At 42.6% G+C, this 18,633-nt stretch overlaps 1 protein-coding gene across 3 annotated transcripts in view; it reads left to right on the top strand.

Annotated features, from left to right (window-relative positions):
* si:dkey-100n23.5 overlaps positions 1 to 18,633 on the top strand; it is a 195,712-nt gene that overhangs the window by 122,323 nt on the left and 54,756 nt on the right. For all 3 annotated transcript variants that reach the window (XM_059650315.1, XM_059650314.1, XM_048540087.2), the window contains 3 exons: positions 4,126 to 4,164; positions 8,033 to 8,111; positions 16,406 to 16,453. In XM_059650315.1, the coding sequence (XP_059506298.1) occupies positions 4,126 to 4,164; positions 8,033 to 8,111; positions 16,406 to 16,453 (166 nt within the window). The remainder of the gene's footprint in view (positions 1 to 4,125; positions 4,165 to 8,032; positions 8,112 to 16,405; positions 16,454 to 18,633) is intronic.

Here is an 18,633-nt window from a genome sequence, read left to right as displayed (position 1 = left end):
CTGAGCGGATGGACATACCCTCTTTCTCCCATGCCTGCAACAGTAGGCCGCCCCGCTCTTTGTGCTGGAAAGTCTGCTATTCACCCTCCTGTGTTGTCAATCCACCTGCCATCTTTACCTGCTTGGTTTGTGCACCATTTGGCCACTAATTGGCCATTAGAACATAGAACATAGAACAGTACAGCACAGAACAGGCCCTTCAGCCCACAATGTTGTGCCGACCATTGATCCTCATGTATGCACCCTCAAATTTCTGTGACCATATACATGTCCAGCAGTCTCTTAAATGACCCCAATGACCTTGCTTCCACAACTGCTGCTGGCAACGCATTCCATGCTCTCACAACTCTCTGCGTAAAGAACCTGCCTCTGACATCCCCTCTATACTTTCCACCAACCAGCTTAAAACTATGACCCCTCGTGCTAGCCATTTCTGCCCTGGGAAATAGTCTCTGGCTATCAACTCTATCTATGCCTCTCATTATCTTGTATACCTCAATTAGGTCCCCTCTTCTCCTCCTTTTCTCCAGTGAAAAGAGACCGAGCTCAGTCAACCTCTCTTCATAAGATAAGCCCTCCAGTCCAGGCAGCATCCTGGTAAACCTCCTCTGAACCCTGTCCAAAGCATCCACATCTTTCCTATAATAGGGCGCCCAGAACTGGACGCAGTATTCCAAGTGCGGTCTAACCAAAGTTTTATAGAGCTGCAACAAGATCTCACGACTCTTAAACTCAATCCCCCTGTTAATGAAAGCCAAAACACCATATGCTTTCTTAACAACCCTGTCCACTTGGGTGGCCATTTTAAGGGATCTATGTATCTGCACACCAAGATCCCTCTGTTCCTCCACGCTGCCAAGAATCCTATCCTTAATCCTGTGCTCAGCTTTCAAATTCGACCTTCCAAAATGCATCACCTCGCATTTATCCAGGTTGAACTCCATCTGCCACCTCTCAGCCCATCTCTGCATCCTGTCAATGTCCCGCTGCAGCCTACAACAGCCCTCTACACTGTCAACGACACCTCCGACCTTTGTGTCGTCTGCAAACTTGCTGACCCATCCTTCAATCCCCTCATCCAAGTCATTAATAAAAATTACAAACAGTAGAGGCCCAAGGACAGAGCCCTGTGGAACCCCACTCACCACTGACTTCCAGGCAGAATATTTTCCTTCTACTACCACTCGCTGTCTTCTGTTGGCCAGCCAATTCTGTATCCAAGCAGCTAAGTTCCCCTGTATCCCATTCCTCCTGACCTTCTGAATGAGCCTACCATGGGGAACCTTATCAAATGCCTTACTGAAGTCCATATACACCACATCCACAGCTCGACCCTCATCAACTTTTCTAGTCACATCCTCAAAAAACTCGATAAGGTTTGTAAGGCATGACCTACCCCTCACAAAGCTGTGTTGACTGTATTTGATCAAGCCATGCTCTTCCAGATGGTCATAAATCTTATCCCTCAGAATCCTTTCTAACACCTTGCAGACGACAGACGTGAGACTTACTGGTCTATAATTGCCGGGGATTTCCCTATTTCCTTTCTTGAAGAGAGGAATTACATTTGCCTCTCTCCAGTCCTCAGGTACGACTCCAGTGGAGAGCGAGGATGCAAAGATCTTCGCAAGTGGCGAAGCAATTGCATTTCCCGCTTCCCAAAGCAGCCGAGGACAAATCTGGTCCGGGCCTGGCGACTTGTCAATCTTAATGTTTGACAAAATTTTCAGCAAATCAGCTTCCTCTATCTCTATCCATTCCAGCATGCACACCTGCTCTTCAAAGGTTTCATTCACTACAAAGTTTGTTTCTTTCGTAAAGACAGAAGCAAAAATCTCATTTAGGGCTCCCCCTACCTCCTCAGGCTCCACACACAAGTTCCCTATGCTATCCCTGATCGGCCCTACTCTTTCTTTGATCATTCTCTTATTCCTCACGTAAGTGTAAAATGCCTTTGTGTTTTCCCGGATTCCTTCTGCCAAGCCTTTCTCGTGCCCCCTCCTGGCTCTCCTCAGACCATTTTTGAGCTCCTTCCTTGCCTGCATGTAATCCTCTTTAGCTGAACTTGACCCTAGCTTTCTCCACCTTATGTAAGCTACCTTCTTCCTTTTCACAAGAAGCTCCACCGCTCTCGTCATCCAAGGTTCCTTTATCTTACCCCTTCTTGCCTGTCTCAGAGGGACATATTTACTCATCACTCCCAACAACTGTTCCTTAAACAGTCTCCACATGTCTATAGTTCCCTTACCATGGAACAACTGCTCCCAGTCCATGCTTCCTAACTCATGTCTAATCACATCATAGTTTCCTCTTCCCCAATTAAATATCCTCCCATTTTGCCTAATCCTCTCCTTCTCCATAGCTATGTAGAATGTGAGGCAGTTATGGTCACTATCACCAAAATGCTCTCCCACCACAAGATCTGATACCTGCCCCGGCTCGTTTCTGAGCACCAAGTCTAGAATGGCCTCTCCCCTCGTCGGCCTGTCAACGTACTGCGTTAGGAAACCCTCCTGAACACACCTTACAAAAACAGCTCCATTCAAATCTTCTGCTCGAAGGAGGTTCCAATCAATATTAGGAAAGTTAAAGTCACCCATTACAACAACCCTACTGCGTCCACACTTTTCCAAAATCTGTCGACCTATGCTTTCTTCAATCTCCCTGCTGCTATTGGGGGGCCTGTAGTAAACCCCTAACGAGGTGACTACTCCCTTGCTGTTCCTAATTTCCACCCATACTGACTCAGTAGGCAGATCTTCCTCGACAATGGAAGCTTCTGTAGCTGTGATACCCTCTCTGATTAGTAGTGCTACACCCCCTCCTCTTTTTCCCCCCTCCCTATTCTTTTTAAATGTTCTAAACCCTGGAAGATCCAGCAACCATTCCTGCCCATGAGAAACCCATGTCTCTGTTATGGCCACAACATCATAGCACCAGGTACTGATCCATGCTCTAAGTTCATCACTTTTATTCCTGATACTCCTTGCATTAAAGCAAACACACTTTAACTGATCCCTTGGTTCCTTCCCAGGAAAATCCTTCCCACTAGCGTGTCTACCTTTGCTACTGCCTCACCTGCATCAACGCTCACCTCTGGTATACAGCTCAGGTTCCCACCCCCCTGCCATACTAGTTTAAATCCTCTCAAACTACTCGAGCAAACCTTCCACCCAGGACATTGGTCCCCTTCCAGTTCAGATGCAACCCGTCCTTCTTGTACAGGTCCCACCTTCCCCAGAAGGCATCCCAATTATCTACATATCTGAAGCCCTCCCTCCTACACCAGCTGCGTAGTCACGTGTTCAGCTGCCCCCGCTCCCTGTTCCTCACCTCTCTATCTCGTGGCACCGGTAGTAAACCAGAGAACACTACTCTGTTCGTCCTGCTCTGCAGCTTCCATCCTAACTCCCTGACGCCTTTTAGACAATTTTCCAAAATCACAGTTCGTATTTTGAATGAGAGCTTAAAACAAGAGTTATTTAATTCAGGAAAGGTATTCCAGTTGGCAGTACATGTGCATCTGAAGTTCACTTGGATAATAAAAGCAATGTGACCTGCATTCTAAATCCAGCAGGGATGGAAGGCAAATATTTTATTTCAGCCTTAGGCTAGATTCTGAAGCATGATTGGTTAAGATAAAGTCACAGGCTGTTAAATGGTTTCTCACTGATTGACTACTAACACAAAATATCAGTCAGGAATGGAACAACATGCTATATTGTCTAATGATCTCACTAAATGATAAAACAAAGGAATGAGATTTCTTAATCATCATGTTACCTGTCAGCATCTCTCAGTTTGAAGTCTATCACCAGCAATCAGATCATTTAAAATAAGTTGGGCACATGGGCATTTTTTGGTAATGCACTTATTGCTCTTGCAAAACAACCGTGTTATTACCTGAGATTATCACGTTGTTGCTATCAAACAAGATCTCATGGTGCTTGTTTTTTTGTTTACATTTGTTATTGCGTCAACTGGTGTTAGTAATGTAGCAGATTTCTGTTCCCTGTTAATTGAACTTCTCTTGTTTTATGCGCTCGATATTGATTCTGTGCTTGTAATGGTCTCAGCTGCTCTGTGTTTTCCTTTCCTATTTAAAGAATGTTTTTTCTTTTCCAGCTGGATCACAGATGATCATGTTGCTTGGAGATTTGGCATGTAAGTATGGCTGATTTAACTCTGAGCTCACAGTCCACTTCAGGTCATCAACATTTTCTTTTAACCTAAAATATAGAAGAAGAAAATCTAATAAAACTAGCTCACGTTAACTGTTAATGTACTTGGACTACTATTGATAATAAGTACAGCATTCTGAAGTGATAGTTTTTCTATTGTTAAAATTACACAGTCATAAATCATTACTAATGTGGAAGACATGCTTCGATATTTGAGTTTAGTGAAACAATTTCCTCTAAGTGACAACACCTATTAAATGCAGACCTGGAAACACTGTATTTTCTCTAATCTTTAAGCTTCCCTTCAAAATAATATTGAGTAAGGTCAAGTGGAGCAAGAAGTATATCAGTGCCTTATATATTAAAAACAAGTAGCTTTTGAGATTCCAGAAGTATTGCACCAGTAAATACTGTTCAACTATAAACATGGCCACCTGGAATTTACTAAAAACTTGCAACATGTCAGTGGTGTATCTATGTCACAAGGCTATTTTCTAGTGGAAGTATCTTATCAAAAGTGACTTAGGACCAGTTTCTTAAATGGTCTAAATATTCAGAAGCCCCAAAAAGTAATGCCAGTGGAGTCCAGGCTGTGTATGAATTTTTCATCATTTCCATGGTGATGATCATATTCTCCACCTCCTGAACACCTCCTGAAATAGTCTGATCAGGCACACCATTTCAGCATTAAGCACTACATCACTATGTAAAAGGATCCTTCATTAACAATGAAAGTGATAATAGTGCTGTCTCATTCAACATAAAATATACTATTCAAAAACCATAATTTGTAATCTCTTTAATATTTAAAGTTTCAGCATTTTTCATTACCACAAAAATGTCAATTAATACATTACCACTGTCATATTACAGACTATCACTCCGTGCTTTCTCCTCATGTCAATTTTAAGGTCCATGTTGGTGTCCATCTGATATCAGGAGCAAAAGATTGGCTTGTTACTCTCTATTTTTATGGACTTTAAAGCTAATCAAAAGTGCTGTCTCCTAGCATTTTTTTTTCCCTTTTCAACTATTTTCCACCAATTTCTAGCCTACCCTCACTGATGGCACTTCCTAATCATAAATTACACCTGTGTGACCGTATGACCACAGCATTTTACACATAATGCTGTTTTACAAACTCTTTACAGCTTATGGTGCTGACAACAGCGTCATCCCGCTTCATTGCTTCATTCATTGCTACACTCTTTAGGAAACCATTCTTAACTGTCTGAATGCAACCAGTGCACATCTAACAGTGGTTTTTGTGGCTATGCATGTACCCCCCCCCGCCGCCCCGTTCACAAGGATTTCCCCTTGACCGTTTTTTTCACCTACATGTTAGCCCTCAGATAGCACTGTACCTCTCTTCCACCTCCTTAATCCAACAATAACCTCTGAGCTGTCAGGCAGCCTGTAAGGTAGTGAGTTGTGAATGAATCAACATTTCTACAGTAGCACAGTAAGTAGTATAACTCCAATATTTATAGGAAGCAACATTGTTCTCTTCTCACTGACTACATTCCTTTCTCTGCTTGCTTGCTCAAGCTGAACTAATCCATGCAAGTCTTGGCACATTTTTCAAACTGGAACTGAGTTTCAAAGTGCATGTTTTATCCATCATCACAAATACTTACTTCATCTCAGCACTTGCCCCAGCTTCTATCTAACCCTGACTGAAACCCCTGTTTATTTATACACCATGTCTAACTTAATTTCTCCAGTGTTCGTCTTATTTGCCTCCCAGCTACCGTTGTGCAAAAAGGCCAACTTGTTCAGGCCTCCACTGCTAGCTGCTTCATGCCCCACGCCAGTAAATGTTTATCCACCACTCCTGATCCTACTGATATACTCCTGACCCAGTGCCCTAACATTAGAATCCATATTCTTTTGCTTTAACCTCTGCATGGCCTTGCCTCACCTTACCTCAACAACTTCCTCTAGCTATATATTTATCTTGATCTATTCAATCTTATAATTCTTATTTTTTATGCGTTCCTCTCACCTTGTCATTGGTGACAGACCTTGGACCTGTCCCTAACCTATCTATGCCTCTGCATGACTCACATCACCTTTTCCGAAAACTATCTTTTCAAAAAGATCACCACTTTGGTCACCACTCGTAACATTCTGCCACAGGTTTGTTGATTGTTCTGTATTTATTATTATTAATGTTATTGTTTCTAAGCTCCCTGTTAACTTTTCTGCATTACTGAACTCCGTACAGCTGAGTTATCATTATAAGAATTTAACCCCTCTTTAAACATCACAGGAAATTGCCCACTGATGAATCATATTTCCTCCAAGTGTCCTGTATTTCTAATGACAGTGAGCAATTTGATAGAAGTGTGAATTGCCAAGGGTAGGGGTGTCCATAACAAGAGGAAAGATTTAAAAGGGACGTAAGGGGCTACTTTTTCATGAAGAGGGTGTAGGGTATAGGGAACGAGCTGCCAGAGGAAGTGGTAGAGGCAGGTTCAATTATATTTAAAAATTGTTTGAAAAGGTAAATGAATGAGAATGGTTTAGAGGGATATGGGCCAAATGCAGGCAAATAGAACTAGTTCAGGGATATGGGCCGAAGGGACTGTTTCCGTGCTGTATGACTCTAGGTGGGGAATTCTTCAGGGACTCGTGTGCAGGGTTGTGTTTAATCCATTCTGCTAACTTCACTGAAATATTTTAGTAATAACTTTCTAAGTTCTCATCAGTGCTGTTTGTAAGTCATGTTTATGACTTTGGAAGTCACAGTCTGAGATTACATAGAAACGTAGAAAGTAGGTGCAGGAGTAGGCCATTCAGCCCTTTGAGCCTGCACAGCATTCAATATGATCATGCCTGCTTGTGCAATCTCAGTATCTCCTTCCCACTTTCTCTCCGTACTCTTGATTCTTCTAGCTGCAAGGGCTGTGTCCAGCTTCCTCTTGAATCAATCTAACAAGCTTCCTGTGAAAGAGAATTCCACACGTTCACAACTTTCTGAGTGAAGAAGTCCTTCCTCAACTCAATCCTGAATGGTTTTCCCCTTATTCTTAGACTGTTTCCCCTACTTCTGGACTTCCCCAACATGGGGAATGTTCTTCCTGAATCTAGCCTGTTCAGTCCCATTAAGATTTTATGTGTTTCAATGAGAGCCCCTCTCATTCTTCGAAATTCCAGTGACTACCAGCCCAGTCAATCCAGATTTTCCTCATATGTCAGTCCTGCCATCCTGGGAATCAGTTTGGTGAACCTTCTCTGGATTCTGTCAGTAGCAAGAATGTCTTTCCTCAGAGTAGGAGGCTAAAACTGCACAAAGATTATATTAGTTAACACGTTCATGTTTAATTAGTTGTATTGTGTGACATGAATGTTCTCAAGCTAAAATAAAATCCTATCATTACACTTAATGTCCCAACAGCAGATAGCAGGAACCCTGGTTAAAATTTTCCCTTCTTTAATTGAGTGACACTAAAGCCAATTGTAACACCACATTAATATACAATCTGAGTTTATTGTTCTATTGTACTATACATTTGTCTCTTTTTAATGTGTTAAGCATTTGAAAAATATCTAATTGTGCATTTTGTACTTTTGACAGATTAATAATACAGCTTCAAACATTGATCGAAAAGTTTCTGTATTTTATGAGATGCGCAATTAGAAAATCTCTGTTTTCCATTTCTCATGTCAGTGTTTAATTCTCATGATACCATAGTCATAACACACAAACGGATTATTCTTAGTTGTATAGTGATTGGTTGTTGTTGAAAAGACAACATTTGTTTAGCGAATACCTCTGCAGTTAGGGACATTGTGATATACACCTTGAAAGAGATGTAAAAACTGTCACATTTGTGTTTTTTTTACAGATGGTACATCCCATTGTTTGTCCTCATCTTTCTGATGATGTCCTGCTACATTCACATATTTTATGTGGCTAAACAGAGGGTAAGAATCCAGATTTGGAATTCCTGAAATTACGTCTGGCAAAAAGTTGATGCTAAGCTTGTATGGTATTTTCTATTTGAATTTGCTTTCTACTTAGGGAACAAGTAATCATTCTTTATTTGGAAAAATGAACAAGATAATGGTGAGGCTATTAAGTAACTCTTCTGCTATCCATTATGTTAATAATATATAATAATATATCTGAAATTATTTGCTTCTGTTGGTTATCTGGTTCTGAAATTGCATCAGCTTCATTTGCATTACATATATGTGGTAATTAATATTGTGTTAATGTTGCAACCAGTGAAATGCCCAGGAATCTAAAATTGGATTTGGGAAATGTTTGATTAAAACCTGAGCATAGTTTAGACCAGTTGAAATGAAGAGGAAACTAATGCGCAATTACCTTATTATTTCTCTCATTAATGCCCCTGTGAGCAAGATGTCAATAAATTGTGTTGAAATTCAGTCATTGTGTTGTCTAGGTAAACATTTACTATATTACATATGTTGCATGTTGTGTTTTCAGTGCTCTGTTTTTAAAGTTCCTGAAACTGCTAATCACTATCATTATTTCGTTTTAAAATCACAGGCAACTAATATACATTTTCAGACCTTAATGTGAGTTGTGCAGATTTGCAAGAGCTTAATATTAGAAATAAGAGCAGGAGTGGACTATGTCAGTCACGAGTCTGCTTCATCATTCAGTAAGACCTTGCTGATCTTTAATCTCAGTTTCATTTATCTGTGTCTCTATATCTGTTGATTCTGCTGGAGTCTGAAAGTTTGTATATTTCCATCTTGAATATGAGCATTTACACCTTTAGAGGTTAAATATTCTAAATGTACACAAATCAGTGACTGAAGTAATTTCTTCTCATCTCTGTCCGAAATGGCTGACTCTTTATCCTGAGACTGTGTCCCTAGTTCTAGACTTGTCAGCCTGGGAGCTTCTTGGCATTGACTGTGTCAAACCATCTCAGAACCTTATGTTTCAGTGAGACAATTTAAATTCAGTAGCGTACAGACCCATTCTACTCAGCCACCTCCCATAGGATTACCCTGTCATTCCCAGGAATCAATCCAGTGAGGATTCATTGCAATACCCTTCATTCACAATCTATGTCATGGCATAGGTATGGAAAGCAAATGTGTGCACTGTCTTCCAGGAGTTGGCTCATCAAAGCTCTGAACAATAGCAACCAGTGCACTTGTAGTAGACCCCAACAAAGCTATTTGCCTTCCGACTTGCTCATTGTACCTGACTATTGACTATCTATGTTATATTCAAGAATACCCATGATCCCTGAATGCCAACATTTAATACTTCTTTGCCTTTTCAAAAATACTGTGCTTCTCTTCTAACAAAATGAATAACTTTACATTTCTCCACATTTTATGCCATTTGCCACTTTGTTGGCCACTCATTTAAATGACTTGTATCCCTTTGCAGATTTTGCAAATGTGTCCCCGTTTGCATTTGCATTTGCAGCAAACGTGCCATATTACAGTCAATTCTTTCATCTAAGTCATTAATACATTTCTATGCACCTTCCAGTGATGATCGAGAGTAGACTGATGGGCAGTAATAAGGGCCAGGATTTATCCTGCCTTTTTGTCTGCGCAATTTTCAGTATTGTTGGTAGATGTCAATGTTGTAGCTGTACTGAAGCAGCTTGGCTAAAGACGCAGCTAGTCTGGAACACAAGTTTTCAGTACTATTACCAGAATATTGCCAAGGTCCATGGTCTTTGCAGTATGCAGTGCCTCCAATGATTTCTTGATACCTTGTGTGTGAATTACATGTGCTGAACATGCTCATCTGTGATGCTACTTAGAGGTACATCAGAGAAAGTTGAGAAGGTTCATCACTCAGCATTTCTACCTTTATCTTTTACACTGATGCGCTGGGCTGTTCCGTCATTGAGAAGGGGGATGTTTGTGGAGCCACCACTGCCCCCCCAGTGAGTTGTTTAATTGCTCACCACCTTTCAGAGCTGGATGTGGCAGGACTGCAGAGCTTAAACCTGATCCATTGGTTGGGGAATTGCTTAGCTCAGTTACTTACTACTAATGTAGTTTGGTATGCAGCTAGTCCCATTTGTAGCTTGTTGTTACCTCATTTTTAGTTATGCGTGATGCTGTTCCTGGGATGTCCCTCTGCACTCTTCATTGGACCAGGGTTGATCTATTTGCTTGATGTTATTTGTTGAGTTGCAGATATGCCAAGTCATGAGGTTGCAAATTGTGCTGGAGTACAGTTCTGCTGCTGTTGATGACCCACAGTGCCTTATGGATACCCAGTCATGAATTGCTTAGTCTGTTTGAAATTTATCTCATTCAGCACACTGTTAGTACCACACAACACAGTGAAGTGTATGCTTATTGCAGAGATGGCTCATCATCTCCACAAAGGGGGGTTGCAGTGGCTGCTGTTACCAATACTGTCATGGACAGATGCCTCTGTAGATGGCATATTGGTAAGGATGATGTCAAGTGTGTTTTTTCCTCTTGTTGTTTCCTTCACCACCTGCCGCAGACCCAGTCTAGCAGCTATGTCCTTTAGGACCTGACCAGCTCAATCACTAGTACTGCTGCTGAGCCACTCTTGGCAATGGACATTGAAATCCCCCACCCAGAGTATAGTCTGTGTCTTGCCATTCTCAGTGTTTCCTCCAATTGTTGTTCAACATGGAGGAGCACTGATGCATCAGCTGAGGACGGACTATATGTGGTTATCAGCCCGTAGTTTTCTTGTTCATGTTTGACTTGATGCCATGAAACTTCATGGGGCCTGGAGTCAACATTGAGGACTTCCAAGACAACTTCCATCTGACCCTATATTGTTTTGCTGCCACCTCTGGTAGATCTGTCCTATAATTGAACATTCCGTTTCCAGGAATGGTGTTGCTGTCTGGGACATTGTCTGGGAAGTATGATTCTGTGGGTGTGACTGTGTCTGGATGTTACTTGATTAAGTCTGTGAGACAGCTCTCCCAATTTTGGCACCAGCCCCAGTAAGGAGGACTTTGCTAGGATTGACAGGGCTAAGCTTGCCGTTGTCGTTTCCGGTGCCTGTGTCAATGCCAGGTTGTCTGTCAAGTTTCCTTCCTTTTATTTAAGCTGTTTAATAGCTTGATATAACTGAGTGACTTGCGAGGCCATGTCAGAGGGAAGTAACAAGTCAAACACATTGCTAAGTTCCAGGAGTCATATGAGGCAGGCAGATTTCCTTGTCGAAAGGGCATTACTGACCCAGATGGGTTTGGTTGCCAATTTTTTTTCTAATTCATTTGTGAGATGTGGATGTCGCTGGCTGGCCAGCATTTATTGCCAGTCCCTAGTTGCCCTTGAGCTGTGGTGAGCTGCCTTCTTGAGCCACTGCAGACTTCCTGCTGTGGGGTGACCCACACTGCTATTAGGGAGGAAATTCCAGGATTTTGACCCAGTGACACTGAAGGAACGGCGATATATTTCGAAGTCAGGATGGTGAGTGGCTTGAAGGGCAACTTGAACGTGGTGATGGACCTATGTATCTACTACCTTTGTCCTTCTAGATAGAAGTGGTCATGGGGTTGGATGGTGCTGTCTGTAAGTCTTTCGTGAATTTCTGCAGTGCATCTTGTAGACAGTAGACACTGCTGCTCCTGAGTGTCAGTGGTGGAGGGAGTGGATGCTTGTGGAGGTAGTGCCAATCAAGTAGGCTGCTTTGTCCTGAATGGTGTCAAGCTTCTTGAATGTTGTTGGCGCTGCGCTCATCCAGGCAAGTGGGGAGTATTCCATCACACTCCTGACTTGTGATTTATAGATGGTGGACAGGTTTTGGGGAGTTAGGAGGTGAGTAACACTCTACAGTATTCCTAGCCTCTGACCTGATCTTGTAGCTAATGTGTTTATGCAGTGAGTCCAGTTGAGTTTTTGGCCAATGATAAGCCTAGGATATTGATATTGGGGGAACTCAGTGATGGTAACACCACTGAATGACATGGGGTGATGGTTAGATTGTTTCTTATTGATGATGGTCATAGCCTGGCATTTGTGTGGCATGAATATTACTTGCCACTTGTCACCCCAAGCCGGGATATTGTCAAGATCTTGTTGCATTTGAACATGGACGGCTTCAGGATCTGAGGAGTGGTGAATGTTTGACAATGGTTTCCTAGGCATTGTTAGACTTTAAATTCCAGATTTTTAAGAAGAAAATCAGATTTATCTGCCATGGTAGGATTTAGATCAGTTTCCAGAGCATTACCTGTGTCACTGGATTTCTCACCCAGTGAAAACAACAGTACACCATTGCCTCCCTGACGTTAACACTGGTGTTAATGGGAGAACAGCACAGCTCAGCACAATGAAGCTTACTGCATGGCTTTCTATCCGGATCTCCCTGTCTCCACATCAGTGGTGCGGCTCTTCTCTAGTCACCCGTCAGTCTTTGACCCACTAGCAGGCAGTATGGCCATTTTTCCTGCAACTAGACGGAAGAAAGGGTGATATGGTAGAGGTGGACTCCAACTTTGCCCTCTCTCATCTCTCTCTCTCTCTCTCTCTCTCTCTCTCTCTCTCTCATTCTCCAGCCAACTTGTAAGTTTTGAACCCTGGCTGCTGATCTTGAGTATCCAAGTACTGCAGACAGAGACTTTTCAAAGAACCCAACCAACAGATGCTATCTCCAGAACAGTCAAAATTTCCAGCTGTAATTTTAAACTACCTCACACCAAAAGCAGGAGCACCAAGTTCAGCCCGAGGCAAGTCGCCACCAAAGCTTTAAAGCTCCCAACCATTTCAATTTTATTGGAATTTAAATTCCAATATCTGCTCTCCCACACTATAACCTGTTTATATTATGCATGTGTTTACTTAGACAGGGTTAAGTGCAATAAAAATTATCCTCCCTTTTTAAAAACTCAACAAAGTCCATTATCTGTTTATGATCACATCATGTAAATGGTTACATGCACTGAATTGGCAAGAATACATTTCCTTAGTTAACTTGATCAAGTGTATTATGACACAGCTCTGAAGCGGGTGAGATTTAAACCAGGCTTCCTGGCCCAGAGGTATGGACAGTACCACTGGGCTACAAGAACCCCAATTGACAAGTATATCCTTTTGAAAAAGCCCCTATGGGCAAACAAGGAGTATGAAAAGAAGTGAACCTTTTAACCCTCACCACCTGACCATGACATTGTTTATCTGTTTGGCATTTTCCCAGTTGCTGCTGTGAAGTTTAATGCTTGCAGACATGGACAGTTTTTACAATATTACCAGACATCAAGTAGAAATAGTTTTGGTGATGTATTAACTACTTCACTTACAATAAATATCCTCATTTTCTCTTCTGAGGTACATGTGGTCAGCATTAGATATCTCTAAAATTGAAGTTTACATCAATTCTTATCCTTCTTTCAACAAAACCAGGTTTTAGTTCAAATTGCACTAAGGTTGCATCATGTACATTTTTAAAAGCATTGTAAGAAAATTAATATGGTGTGCTGCGTTTGAATTCTCTGACTTTAGATTTAACTGATTGATTTGTTATGGATTTAATTGATAATTTGATTGGATAGTGTCTGAAAATGGGTGCAGGAATGATGAAGCATGACCCAATCCCATTCCTTTCTGTTGTAGGCAGCATGCCAAATTTGTGCTGCGTTCTAGTTTGCATTATTGTTGCAGTCTGTTGCAGTGTGAAATGCACTACTGAGTGACTACTGGATACCCAATTGCATATAAGACTGGTATCACCCTCAGCCAGTCACATGTGCCTGGACCAAATGCTGAGCTGTGTTAAAGAAGATGCAACAACAGTGGAGAGAGGATTCTTGAAGTTCCTCTCAAACTGCCCTTGTTGCTTTTGAGGAAATGAAGAGGTGGAGAGATGTGACCAATCTGCTGGGGCTTGAAAGGCATCCAGATTTACTTTGCGAAGGGCCAGATAACTGTGCTGCTCAATACCAGGAACTCGGTTCACAGGACCTGGATACAGATGTTCAACAACTTCATGTGAATAGTCATCACTGCACCTTAGCCTTCCACATTGCCCACTCAACAACAATTTCATCACTCACCAATAAACCGTCACTATCAATCTTCTGATGAAGGGTCTAGGCCCAAAGCATCAGCCTTCCTGCTCCTCTGATGCTGCTTGGCCTGCTGTGTTCATCCAGCTCCACCCCTTGCTATCAATCATGACTTATGCCTAATCATATTTCACGTGTTCGTCACTAACTTAGTAAACCTTATACTCACCACTTCCACATGATGCCAGCTATTCAAATGTAATAGCCACATCACCCATACATATTGCATCGCACACATTGATGTAGTTTCCTTTCTCTCAGAACAGTTTGGCTAATACAGAGTCAACAGGAGCCACTGCCTTAGAATAGACATGGCTCCATATTCTTGCTCCATTGGAGGAGACAGTGGTCACTGTTTTTGGGGTGGACATTGCTGAGTCCATGGTTAATGATGGTGCCATGGAAACCACAGAAGATCACACTATCTTAATCCTTATTTTCACATCCCACTTCTACCTTGTCCAGCATTACATTCCGATTTACATGGTGATTTAAGCACATCCCTCCTGCTCCTGCCCCTACCTTCTCCGATGTAATCCTACTATTCTGCTTTTGTCCTCTCAGATATTAAATTCTGCACTGGGTCAAGCCATAGTGGAAGAGGTGGAAGTACAGGAAGAAATGCTGTCGCACTGTCTCAGTTTCATAGCCGCCAACTCAGATACTCACACTGCATAACTTAGAAGGAGATTTCCATATGCTGAGACAACTAGGCGCAAGTGGCGTGTAGCCAGGGTTAAGGAGTATGAGTATTGTAGGATGGTGAGGTTGCATACAGAGTCTTCTGCTGGGAGCAGACGTAAGACAATGACAGACAAAGGCTGATGGGCATGTACAGTGAAATCCTGTGTCTTGGCAGGCATTCCAGAGAAAAACCACGAAGGATTCTAAAATCAACTTGGCACAGGACCTGAATGACTGAGTGCCCATCCTCTCCAGCATTGGACTGGTGGCCAATACCCTTAGCACATTCGGAGGAGCAGTCATACCGGATTCAAGGTGTTAACTCTGGTTCTCTGATCACGGATGCTGCCTGACCTGCTGAGTATCTCCAGCATTTTGTGTCTTCTTTTCCTTAGCACGTTTGTGGAGTATCTGATGGCCAGTGTCTGGGCATCCACTGCAATGTGAACAAAAGCCACTTCTTGTCTGAGTGCTGCAGTAAAAACTCGGGTTTCTGTAACCTAGGCTCAGTTTGTTGCCATGAAAGCTGTAGGTACCAGTGCGCAAAGGGCTTTCACGACCTCAGCAGTCCTGCAAAACGTTCCGAGCATTACTGATGCCCTTCCACAGAAGAGTGGCGCAGGCTATGTCAAGCAGAAGCCTACTATCTGCTTCCTAAATGATCATCATCCTCTTCCCACTGCTGCCACTCCACCCATGTGCTAGATGTTGCTTCTTAGCCACTGCAACCCAAGGCGAGGGGTGCATTCTGAAACCAGGCCTTCCAGACCTAGAATCCCTTAAGGTCAGACTCCGAGGAAAGCCAGCCACCTCCCACTAGCTACTCTGCAGCTACCACGATAGCACAGAACAGGAGAACTGGAACAATCAATGACAGTCTTGAAATTGACAATGAGGGAATGGACAAAGGTGGCTGCTTAAAAGATGGCGCACAATGTAGGTTGGTTTGATTTATTCATTTGGTTAAATTTGCTAATGTTGTGTTGACTTTTATTTTTGGAGTGTGGCTAAGTGAGGACTATTATGGTCAGTAGGGAAGGAAGGTAAGATGTAGGACTGTTGGCAAATGGAGTTTTGTGTTGTGTTTACTAATATCTCAGATAAGTCAATTGTGTCCAGGCCTGAAGAAATTTGCTGTGTTGACTACCACTTCCTATCTTTCCTTCTTGTTACCAGCTCATTGTTTGGTGGTGACAGTGGGTGTGCTCTCTTGGTGAAATTATGCAGCAGACCACCAAGAATCTTGATGCCCGCTTTGTTGAGTACTGTAGTGCCGCACCTGGGTGGCGAAGGTGATAGAAGCTGGCTGTTTAAATACTCCAGGTTGTCTGGTATATCACATCTTGTGCAGCTGAATGATTTTGTTGTATGTTGTGACTCACAGTGGAAATGTGTACATGTTGCGCAGATGCCATTTAGAAACAGATTGACCTCTGGCACCTCTGAAACATCGGGTATTGGGGAGATATTTTGCGGAAATTATTTTCAAATTCTAACGTACTGCTCTGTCAATTTCCCTTCATACAGGCTCTAACTTGGTCTGGGCCATATGATCCTGAAAGAGAAAGAAGCAAGGTACAGTTCAAATGAGACTAAGTTTCTGTAAAGTAGTGGTTAAGATCTTCCAGGTTTTGAGGACCATTTAAATATAAACTTTTAATATTTAATATGAGCTGTGTACATTAAACATTGGTCTTACATCTCTGAGAATAGCTCAAAGCCAAGCTGGACAAGTTGAAAGAAGACCACCCTACCAACCTCCGGATACAACGCATTATCCTCCGACACTTCCGCCATTAACAATCCGACCCCACCACCCAAGACATTTTTCCATCCCCTCCCCTGTCAGCTTTCCGGAGAGACCACTCTCTCCGTGACTCCCTTGTTCGCTCCACACTGCCCTCCAACCCCACCACACCCGGCACCTTCCCCTGCAACCGCAGGAAATGCTACACTTGCCCCCACACCTCCTCCCTCACCCCCATCCCAGGCCCCAAGATGACATTCCACATTAAGCAGAGGTTCACCTGCACATCTGCCAATGTGGTATACTGCATCCACTGTACCCGGTGCGGCTACCTCTACATTGGGGAAACCAAGCGGAGGCTTGGGGACCGCTTTGCAGAACACCTCCGCTCAGTTCGCAACAAACAACTGCACCTCCCAGAAGCAAACCATTTCCACTCCCCCTCCCATTCTCTAGATGACATGTCCATCATGGGCCTCCTGCAGTGCCACAATGATGCCACCCGAAGGTTGCAGGAACAGCAACTCATATTCCGCCTGGGAACCCTGCAGCCATATGGTATCAATGTGGACTTCACCAGTTTCAAAATCTCCCCTTCCCCTACTGCATCCCTAAACCAGCCCAGTTCGTCCCCTCCCCCCACTGCACCACACAGCCAGCCCAGCTCTTCCCCCCCACCCACTGCATCCCAAAACCAGTCCAACCTGTCTCTGCCTCCCTAACCGGTTCTTCCTCTCACCCATCCCTTCCTCCCACCCCAAGCCGCACCCCCAGCTACCTACTAACCTCATCCCACCTCCTTGATCTGTCCGTCTTCCCTGGACTGACCTATCCCCTCCCTACCTCCCCACCTACACTCTCTCCACCTATCTTCTTTACTCTCCATCTTCGGTCCGCCTCCCCCTCTCTCCCTATTTATTCCAGTTCCCTCTCCCCATCCCCCTCTCTGATGAAGGGTCTAGGCCCGAAACGTCAGCTTTTGTGCTCCTGAGATGCTGCTTGGCCTGCTGTGTTCATCCAGCCTCACATTTTATTATCTTGGAATTCTCCAGCATCTGCAGTTCCCATTATCTTTGAAAGAAGACCTCTTCAGTTTGTTTGAATTAAGGATCCAATCTGAGAATCTTTTTTGACCATTCATTGTTGGAATCTGGACTTTAAAAGTGAACTCAATTTCTCCTAAGCTGTTTATGTTAGATCAACATTGCTGAATATGGTTATGCAGTTTTGGACCATGAACATAAAACACAAATACACACTGCCCTATAGCTTGAGTAATGAAATTCACTTATAATAAGCGAGCACTGTATTGTTCTGGTAGTACAGCTGTAAATTGTAGCTGATACAGAAGTCTAAGTATCTGTATTATAGTGTTAAGGTTTTGTTTTATTTAGATAGAAAAACTGCAATCACAAATAATTTCAAATTGAAAAGTAACATACATCCTTCAATCCAGAATATAATGACATTATTGTGTGGTTTTGATTGCAATAAAAATGCAGCTTCTTCTGAAAAACTATTTACATTTTTTTCATTTTATCTGGATCTGAACCATAATGCAAATATGAATAAACTCATTTGTTGCAGTTAAGGTGAGGCAGTTCCAATGCTGGTTTCTAGGAAACATCACAAGCAAAGGGATAGATGTGCACATGTATGTTCAGGTTATAAGGATGAAGAATTTGAACATACATTATTTCTGTAGCACTAGTAGGTGAATACTGCCCCTCTCTGGCTAATAGTAAAACTACAACATATCTTGTCAACAGGTGGCTTGCATCTCATTTTCGCAAATAATTTCTGCAAAATTGTACAACTGAATGCAAAATAATCCTTTTTATTGTAGATTTTCACTTTCAGCCTATCTGCAATGTAATGATTCCATTGAAAGGTGATCTCGTTATTTAAATTTTGACCCTCAAGGACGTGGAATGATTTGTTTGATTGGATGGTAGACACAAGAGCACTTTATATTTTGGCGAAATCTGTTTAATGATCAGAAGTGTTA

The sequence above is a fragment of the Stegostoma tigrinum genome, chromosome 12 (assembly GCF_030684315.1).
Source record: "Stegostoma tigrinum isolate sSteTig4 chromosome 12, sSteTig4.hap1, whole genome shotgun sequence".
NCBI classification, from domain to species: Eukaryota; Metazoa; Chordata; class Chondrichthyes; order Orectolobiformes; family Stegostomatidae; genus Stegostoma; species Stegostoma tigrinum.
The sequence above is the reverse complement of the archived record's forward strand: the minus strand, read 5'-3'. Positions and strand labels throughout refer to the sequence as shown.